Raw genomic sequence first — 9,691 nt, forward strand, 5'->3', positions numbered from 1 at the left:
TCCTATGGGAAAACAGTTAATGAAGTGTAAACTTAGTTCTCAGATTTCATTGCTTATTAATACTACCAACAGATATCTGTGTTGCTGGGCCAGATAATTCTAGGAAGTTATTATTCTGTAGGCATAAAACCAAGAAAACTAAAGTGAAATTTATAGGATTGTTCTTCCAAATGATTTAATAAATGATATATTAGTCACAGTAAGCATTCATGTTTTCTTCAAATTGAAATCAAGTAAAATATGATCTTTAATACTCTGCCTTATCAGCTACTTTACTCTTTGTTGTCAATAGACAACTGTGGATGTTTCAGGAAGTGATGCTTTAATCAGTACAATTCAAGTGATAAATCTCATACTGTTTCTTTGGGAAATGTTTTCCCAAAGAGCTCTTCGGAGGAGCCAGAAAACCTTTTTTCCTCTTTTCTTCAGAATTTTTCTAAGTGGGGGAGGAGTGCATATGGCCTCTTCCAAAATAAATTATTGGTACTCTTGAATCTGTGGGGAATATCAGGGGAAGGGTAACCTCTGTAAATTGGTCTGTTTGAGTAATCTCCTGTTAAGGAAGCTCCTTCCTCAAGGAGTGATACTATTTTAATCTGTTAATACTTTGAGTATTTCATCAGTTAATTCAAAAATTGGGGTTTTTTTGTTTGTTGAATACACTTATCATTGTTAATTATAATGAAACAACTTTCTGAGCTTAAAATAACTGCAAAATTATGTTGTTATACATCTCCAATGGAGTCAAAATTGTTTTTCTTAGGTTACTAGTCATATTTATCACAAAATTAAAGGAAAACCACATGAAGCAAAAATGGTGCTTACTTTGGGAAATACAGTTTGGGTTGACCCAATGGTAAGTATGAAATTATGGCATTAGAATATATTTGATTTTTTATCTAAAATCCTTTATAAATGTTGTTTCTTCCTTTTCTTTTCCTCTGTTATTTCCTGTTTTATTCTATTCAGTATCCACATAACACTATTCATTAATATTTGTGTTTGGGTAGACAGAATATGTGATTGAGTATATCTTGAACTGTAAATCTGGAGAGCTGAATTTGCACCAGTAACAGAGCAGCAAATGAATTCTAAAGGTCATTCAGACTATTCCAAAAAAGTTAATAACAAAAATGTATTTTGGAAATACAATTTTTTTCACATTGTTTTCTTGTAAAAATTAGTTCTGTAGTTTGTCACACGTTCCTCTGAAAGAATGAAGCTTGTCCTTTAATGTTAACATTATGTGCTGATGTCTAAGACCTCTTACACTAGAGAGATGTTCTAGAGGTTTAGTCTCTATGTTTCTAAGTCTTTGCTGTCTTTTATGGTTCTTGCACCTGCTTGAGATTGGGGAAGGTGATGCTTCTTCCTCACCTGTCCACATTGTGAGAACAATGGTCAGTGTATAACAAGTTGTATTGTGATTTTTGATTTTGCAGTGATTCAGACACAGATGGCTTTTAGATTTGATGCTCTCTTTTTAAATGCCCTTGTTGTTTCTTTCTGTTTTTTTCATGTTTTTTTGCAATCCTTTTTCCTGCAGCAAGTTTGATTCCTGGCTTTTTTGCAAATTGAAAGAAGCTCTTAAGCCCTCCGCCTGAGTTTTCTTGATCAGAGTAGCAAGAAGAGGTGCTTTTGTTTTTTTTTGATATCCTTTTACTTATGCTAATCATCTGGAAGATTTCTTGCTCTTTTGGGACATAAACAGAATTTCTATCAGCATTCAGAAAAGGACCCATAACCATTATTTTGATATAAAGGCTGTGATTCTGACCCTTTAAGAGATTAAGAGTTTTTGTTAAGTTTTATCATTGCAGTAATCTCAGACAAATGACGTTACTGCTTTAAATATTGGTTCTCTCTAAAAGTTGACTTTTTAAGCTTTTCCTGGAATTAAAACTTCGAGGTCAGTGCCATGTTTGTGTTGTTTTTCTGTCAGTTCTCTGGCCCGTAAGAGTGGGCTGGACCAAGTATCCCTGTCTGCAGTACTGACTTGAAGGGAATGGCTAGGGAGGAGTTAAGAGCAAGTCATGCATGCAGTAATGCTTCCCCTAAATAGTCTCCTAGTCTCCCAAAACCTTGTTGGTAGAGATTGCCTTAAGGCTATGCCTTTCTTTAAAGGTTTCCTTTATCTATTCTGAAAATCACAGTAAAGGACAAAAACAAAAATCACGTGCCTTGTTAAGTCTTTCTAACAGGGGCATGATCAAACTAGTTGCACTGTCGTGATGTCAGTCTTAAGTTCATTTTATGATATCTGTGATGTGCTTCTTGCGGCTGCTGGGTCTTGCCAAAGAGCGCAGTAAGGTATTCGTGTGTTTTGGAACGTATCTTGCTAGGTATTCTGTCTGTGCTTTCAATCAACTATTGTAGATGTAAAAAGTGAAAAGAAAAAATCATCTAGAAGTAATTCTCACTGATAGCTTCTTTTCCCATCTGGTGTATCTCAGTATTTTCTCTTAGATTTTTATGCTGTTATTTCTTTGGTGTTCTGTGTTTTTCTTTGTTCCCCCCACCCCCGCAGTTTTATTGTTTTTGGGGGCCTAGAAGTTAGTTACTTTAACTGTATGGTGTGTGTTTTGGCTGAAATCTGTGTAATCAGGGCCAGGGTTTCATACTCTTTGCCTTCTTGGTTCTGTTAGATGGAACTAGCTATTGGTTACTTGAGCTGTTATCAGAGTGGAAAAGATGGTGGTTCTTTGAAATCAACAGAACATAGGTAAGAAATTTTCCCTTTTGAAAATTAGAGAAAACTAATTGTTATTACTAAATTATTATTAATAAATGGGGATATGTTTATTGTTTAATTTGAAGAACAGCCTAGAAGTGGAGAGAGAGAGTCTATGAACTACTGTTTTCATGTATTATGTTCTGTAATTCAAGGTCCGGGTTACCAGGCTTTCAAATTTGAAGACATCTGTCAATGAATACAATGTTCGATCTGAGATTTTGTCTATGGGGCTGGGAACAGACAATCCGGAACATATAAAACAACTTCAGAAGTTGTGCAGACACATGAAGGTATTAGCTCATGAAGAAAACTTGGAGACTTTGTAAGTGTTTACAATTTTTTTTCAGCATATATTTTAGTATAGGAAAAAATTTCATTGAATTAGTTAGATATTTACGTTATTAATATTACTGAATATGCTTTTCATTTAGACACAGATAATGGTGTTTGTGGTAGGTCTGCTTTTCTCTGACTGTATTCTTTAGCCACAAAACTAGCCTTTGAGGTAGGTAGCCTTGAGTCTGAACTCAATTTCTGTTGTCTTTAAGATCAATATTTTTTTCTGAGTGCTTACCAGTCAGTACACCACCTCAAGAGAGTGTATTGCTAGTGCGTGTACAACTGTGGTATTCAAGCTTGAAAGTTTAGTCAGGTTTTTTTTGAAAGGGTTCAGAAAAACTTAGGATATTGACTTTTTGAAAAGAAGTATTTGATTAGTTCAACTGCATAACTCAGAAATAATTTCCCAAAAATGCTATTAGGTTGTACATGCTGTGCTATATTTTACCTAACCTCAGAGAGCTGTTTATTTGGAATATTTGGGAAAGCTGATAACCATTTACACCTTAAAAATATTCCTAAAGATATCATTTAGGATGAAAATGAGCCTAATCTTAATAATTTACCTCTGAACTAATTAAGGTAAGCTGCTTTGGTTCTGATTAAGCATGCTTGACATAGATATTAATGCTAAATCTCCAAAATGGGTTAATTGAAAAGTTAGTATTTTTTCATACTTTCTTCTGTGGAATGAAATATTAAGTGAAGGCTCACTAGAATAGGCTCGTCCTTTTCTAGTACTAGCTGTGTGGAGGTAATGGGAAAAAATATATTTTTCATTTGACCTGATGGCTCAGCATTTCAAAAATTCTGTGGGGCCGTGTTCATTTCAGTAGTGTTTTGATGGAAACTTCCTCAGCTGTTGCAGAGAGGAGGGTTACAGGTCTCAGGGATCTCAAGTTGCTTGGCTCTGTTTCAGTGCTTCCTAAATTCTGGAGTCCAGCTAGTGAAGCCCCAGCTGTACAGCTGTAGAGCCAGAGGTCTCTTACTAATGAGTGAACTGTTATTTAGTAGAGTATTCTGAAACTTTTATTTCTTTCTCAATCAGGTTGAAAAACGAAAATCGAAATCCTTTGCGAAAGGGAATCATTGTTTCCTATCTAGGTCTATCAGTAACACCTTNCCCCCCCCCCCCCCCCCGCTTAACATGCAGACTAATGGCAGTAGGTTTTTATGATTACAATTCAGGGGAAGTACTGCTACCATCAGAATTATAAATGTTCTCTTAACTTGGATTTCTGCATAAATACTCTTTCTGTGATACTGAAGTTCAGCAACCCTGTGGTGAGATTGATTGAATACTAAAAGTACATTTTTAGAAGTTTTGGGGGTTTTGTATGTGTTAGAAGGAAAATTCAAATAACTTCAGCAGAATTTCCAAGTATGATTAGGAATACTTTAACTATTAAATGTGTTTAAAACTTTTCTTTTAAAAGTATGCCTTTTTTATGTCCAAAAGCATAAAGGAGGAAACGGTCAGTCCACAAAATGTGTCGAACTTGCAGAATATACAAGAAAACTCTACTGAAAGCTGTAGTTCTTCCAAAATGACTTTGGAGAATCATCCATATGGTAAATGTCCTCATAACTTACCAAACACTTTAAAACTTGCAAAAAACAAATTTTCATTTAAAAAAAAAAAAAGTTGAATGAAAGTTTGGTGATTATATGTCAACCTATAGGTCATTTTACCAAAGGCAGGCTTCTCTGCGCATACAGAATAGAACCATATAGGTAATGTTTACAGTGAGCCACGAATATCTGGTAATTAGTGACTTGGAGATGCTGTGGGCCTTATTAATATAGCTATATTAATTTTTTTGATTATTCTGTTTTTGAGAGACTCGAATTGTTTGGCTCTGAATGGAATGTGTGAGCAGGAAATATCTCCTGTGGAGATGCTGAGCATTTTGCTGTCAAAGGCATAGGGTTTAAGGAAGCTGGAACCTGTTGAAATATGTGAGGTGAATAACAGCATTGTTCATTGGGAGGTTGGTTCATGTTTCAAATAAATAATAAATACTGCAAAAATTTCCCTAGGAAATGTCTGCATATGCTAGTCACAGAGTTAAACAGCAGTTAGTGATCACCCTGAAGTCTTACTTCTCTATTGCAAGGTTTTTGTGAAGGGATTTTGCCTTTTGTCTTTAGGGGAGGGGAAAAAAACCTTCCACTTGGCCTCCCTCAAAGAACCACTACACACATACACAGCCCCGTTCCCTCTCCATACAGCACAAACCTAGTCCTTTTCTCATGTTTATATAGCTATCTGAAATTATAGTTAAAAATCAAAGAGAGTGCTCTTTGCTCAATTAGGAAGTGTTGTCTGATAATATCAGGGAATGTATTCTTGAAATTAGTTTGCTGTAAACTCTAGTCATAGTTGGGATGATCTTTATGCAAGTTCCACAGGATTTGTGGAAAGTGTCCAAATTCACTTAGAGTATTTTGAGTAATAAGGATCAGAGTTTTTTAAAACAAGGGGCAGTGCAAAATTAGCCTGAAAAAAAAGATGCAGTTTGTTTCACTGAGGAGAGGGATTCAGGTGTTCTTCAGTAAAGAAACTTTAGAAAAAGTAGTACTGAAAAGCCTTTTATATTAAAAAGGATGAAATTACTCTGCCTAGAAACTGTTTTTAGCTTAAACAGGGAATAGGTTATTGTTCTACCACCAATATTTGGCAGACCTAGTTCTTCTAAAATTCAAAGTTAAATACCCATCACAGTCTCTTTCGTTACTGAAAAAGAGGAGGCTTCAAAGCACTTAATTACGTAGGCTTTAACTCCTTTGCAATCTTGTGTATCACTTTCAAACTATTAAATGTAGCAGTTATAAGAATTTAAATGATACCTATCACTTAATTTAGATTTCTTTGACTATTTTGAAGACTGGAAAACCTTTTCCTGACCTGGAAAAGTAGGATGGGAGGAGGGGGTTGTTTTGTTTTAAATACCAATTATAATAGTCTCTTTTTACTTACAATTTTCAGATGAGTTACTGACTTTATGAAATATTTCTGAATGGGAAGTGCCCAATATAAATACAAATATATGCTTGCAGTACTAATCCAGATGCTGACAAGTTATTTTTATGACACTACTGCGATATTCTGGAAGTACCTGGCTTCTGCAGTACAGATGAGACACCCAAAAGATATTTTATTTATTTATTTTTAGATGGTGTACCTGAAGTTAAGGAAGCAGAAGACTCTACTCTTCATCAGCGTAAATGGTACAGAAATTCAGAGTGAATTGTTACTAGGTTTTTACCTTTTTTTTTTTTTAATTGTAACTTACCCTCCCATCTGAGCACTGTATTGATATTTAATGCGATGAATTGGTTTTGTTTGTCTCTCCTTAATGTGATTCTGTTCTTTAAAAGAAAAAAAAGTTATGGTTTTGTTTTGAGACTGTGAATGCCTGCAACATGGAATTATGGCCCATTTTCTTTTCGGAATGTGGATCCAGTTAATGCAGATTTGCAGCTGGTTTTAAGATGCCTTGCAGGAAGAAATTGTAAGGTGCTTTGTGGATAAGACAATTTGTGTAGCATGCAGTAGAAATGAATGCTAAATCCTTTGCTTATTTAGGCCAAGGTTTGTGTTTGTGATTATGAATATGCTGAGGGATCTTACATGCAGTCTGTGGGGAAAGCCAGCAGACAGTGGATCCCGAAATGTTCTTAAATTTCTTACAGACTTTGGGAGCAGACAGGGCTTCCCTTGGACGGCTTATTCTTTCTCTTCTACCTATCATGCTAGCTGTGGGTGATTAACATTTTCTTGTGCAAATATCAGAACGTTCATTTTGTGTTTTAGCCTATTGGAAAAGTTCTTGGTAGGAAAAAAAAAAGGGTGATTGAAGATTGAATCTGCATGTATCTCCTTCTGCAGCTTTGCTACCACAGTGAAAGATCTTTTCCAGTAAGTAACGTAAGTTGAGGTATGGCTAATCAGTTAGGTTCATGAGGGCTCACATGTGCCTGAAGATATGATAAGAGAAGCAACCTGAATGAACTGACATCACAGTCTCCTTATAGGATTTATCTTCTGTTATCTTTTCCATTGTCATTTCAAGATTAGACTATGATAGTATACTTAAATGAGGCAATATGTTTGATCAAAGTCGATGCACTGTGTTTCTTCCAACTTTAGCTAATAGATATGCTCCTCCAAAGACTGAGACCCTAGTGCTTTTGTAGCAGGCTTGGCTGACAGAATATAACGTGCTTTCCTGATGTTCTACAGTGTCAAACTATTATGGCTGAGTACCCATACAGATGCTAAAACTCAGCTGCTTGTTGGCACCCTAATGGGAAAACCATGGTTGTATGTAAGAGAGCTTGTTTAAAACTCACTTGTTTTCTATTTTGGATTAAGTCCTGTTAAACTTTATTTTAGCTTTTATCCAGAAATAAAATGGTTTCAAAATGAAGAGACTGTTACAGCGAAGGTAAAAATAGCAAGTATAGCTGACTATAAATGCGAGTTCTCTAAAGAGAAGGTGGTTTTCAGGTAGGTTTAAGAAATGTAAGTTTAATAAGGATAAAGTTTGACTGTCAACTTCCATTTAACTTTTTAAAACTTTTTTGATGGTGTAGTGCTTGTTCAGGAGACAAATTTTATTTGGCCGACCTGGAGCTGCATCAGCATATACTTGCAGAAAAGTCTGCATGTGTGATTAAGGATAAAGAGGCTGTTATTGTCCTCACAAAAGAGAAGAGACAATCGTGGTGCAAGTTACTGAAGAACAAGGTGAAACAGAAATTAGTTTGAAAATTATTGAATGTTCTGAACGTACTAGCTGTGCTTCCGTATGAGTATTTCAAACAATGTTTTTGTTAACAGAATCCTCGTGTGTCTTTTGATTTTGAACATTGGGAAGATTTTGAAGATAAAGGCCCGTTTCCAGTTGGTAAGAAATAAACATGTTGGTGTTTATCATGCATAAAATAATAAGCATGCTAATTTTTATTGCATAGACTTTATCTGAAATATTGAGTTATTTCAGATATGTGACACTTGACTGAATCACTGAAGTCTTCTGAAAACAAAGTATCTCTGGTACCTAGCCACATATAGCAAGACATTTTTCTTTTAGAAAAGCACAGACAATAAAAAGTAGTTTAGTAAAGCAGTTTGTAGTGTTTTGGTCTAGTTTGTAGTCTATGGTGCTTTTTTTTTTATACTTCTATATATCGTTTGTTGTGAAGCTATTGGTTTTCTCACTTCATAATGTTATGTCTCTGTTCATTGCTTGTAGGTATTAAAAAGTTGCATTGCACTACTGTAGTAACAGAAGAATTGATGGACTCTTCTGAAGACAGTGGAACAGAAAGTGATGATTAATTTGGAGCTAAATCTCTTTCCTCTATTAAGATTTATCCTTCAAAATAGCATCTCTCTTCTTGTATGAGAATTTCCAGTCAAGTTGGTGGAACTAATTAAGGACAGTTCTGCAACCTGAATAATTAGGTAGAAGGTAAATAGTAAACAAAGTCCTTATCTTTTGGCTTTCAGAATCTGAAGAAATGTTCCAGAGAAGAAGAACGTTATGTATATTTTTCAATGCCTTCACCTTAAAATTGTTGGTATTTATTACTGGTGTGCACGTATGTAAATGTGTGCTGTCCAAACGGTAAAAATAAATGCAAAGAATAAACTTGGTTTATGAAGCAGTTGGACTTATATTTGTAATTACAGAGCTTCTAGTTTACTTATTTGAATGATTTTGTAGTGTTAGCAATGGTTATGTTTTTTTCTTTTTTTTCTTTCTTTTTTTTAGATAAATTCTGGTGGTCAGTTGTTTCTACCATGTCCCTTGCATGCGTACAATATAACTTTTGTTAGTGATCATCACATTTGTCAGTTCTGCATCAAGGTGTCCATTCCAGTGTTGATTCAACTCAGCTGACAACCTTTGTTGTTACTTGTTTGGAGATGTATTGACATGGTACAAAATGTTGAATTGTACAGCTTTTGTGGAACGAGCACTGTGATGGAGGTTTCAGTATTTGTTTTCAGTTTGACTTTTTCACTTTTCATGAATGCTCTTGCTTACTTCATTCCATCTCAATTTATCTAACCCTCCTTTCTCATCTAGATAAACAATGAAATCTCTGCTTAGCCCTAATGCTTAGCCCTTTAATATACCATCTTTCAGGAAATGATTTTTCACTGCTACATTTGTACACATCAAGAATATTTTACATTGAAGGAATAATGTAAAAGCCATTCATAATACATGAATCTGGTATCGATCTCTTTGCATCCACAGATCTCAGTGGACTTTACAGTCCTCCCATGATAACTACATGGTGATTTAGAATAGAGGTTTAACCTTACTGTATTTTTAACAAGGGAGGGTGTACTTGCTTGTTAGGGATTATTCTTTCAAGAAACACTGGATTCCTTTACTTCAAGAATGGGGGGAAAATTGTAGTAATATGTTTACAAAAACATTTTATGTTTTTTGTAGTGTTCATGCAAAATAATGAAAGCTTTTCTGTTTTTTCTGAATATTTAAGAATATTGCAGATGCCAATGGAAAACTGCAGTGCAACAAAAAAGCTTGTAATAATTGTTAAATGCATGGTTAAAATTTAATACTCACTATTGTG

The 9,691-nt window shown here is 34.9% G+C and overlaps 1 protein-coding gene across 1 annotated transcript in view; it reads left to right on the forward strand.

Annotated features, from left to right (window-relative positions):
- Positions 1 to 8,714, forward strand: part of TDRD12 (tudor domain containing 12) — a 36,781-nt gene extending 28,067 nt beyond the window's left edge. Inside the window, exons 23-30 of the mRNA XM_026059749.1 lie at positions 764 to 856; positions 2,887 to 3,056; positions 4,533 to 4,645; positions 6,250 to 6,304; positions 7,473 to 7,586; positions 7,673 to 7,826; positions 7,920 to 7,986; positions 8,335 to 8,714. Of these exons, the coding sequence (XP_025915534.1) occupies positions 764 to 856; positions 2,887 to 3,056; positions 4,533 to 4,645; positions 6,250 to 6,304; positions 7,473 to 7,586; positions 7,673 to 7,826; positions 7,920 to 7,986; positions 8,335 to 8,420 (852 nt within the window). The 3' untranslated portion in view covers positions 8,421 to 8,714. The remainder of the gene's footprint in view (positions 1 to 763; positions 857 to 2,886; positions 3,057 to 4,532; positions 4,646 to 6,249; positions 6,305 to 7,472; positions 7,587 to 7,672; positions 7,827 to 7,919; positions 7,987 to 8,334) is intronic.
- The last annotated feature ends 977 nt before the right edge of the window (positions 8,715 to 9,691 follow it).

The sequence above is a fragment of the Apteryx rowi genome, unplaced genomic scaffold (genome assembly GCF_003343035.1).
Source record: "Apteryx rowi isolate R43461 unplaced genomic scaffold, aptRow1 scaffold_1, whole genome shotgun sequence".
In the NCBI taxonomy this organism is placed as follows: domain Eukaryota; kingdom Metazoa; phylum Chordata; class Aves; order Apterygiformes; family Apterygidae; genus Apteryx; species Apteryx rowi.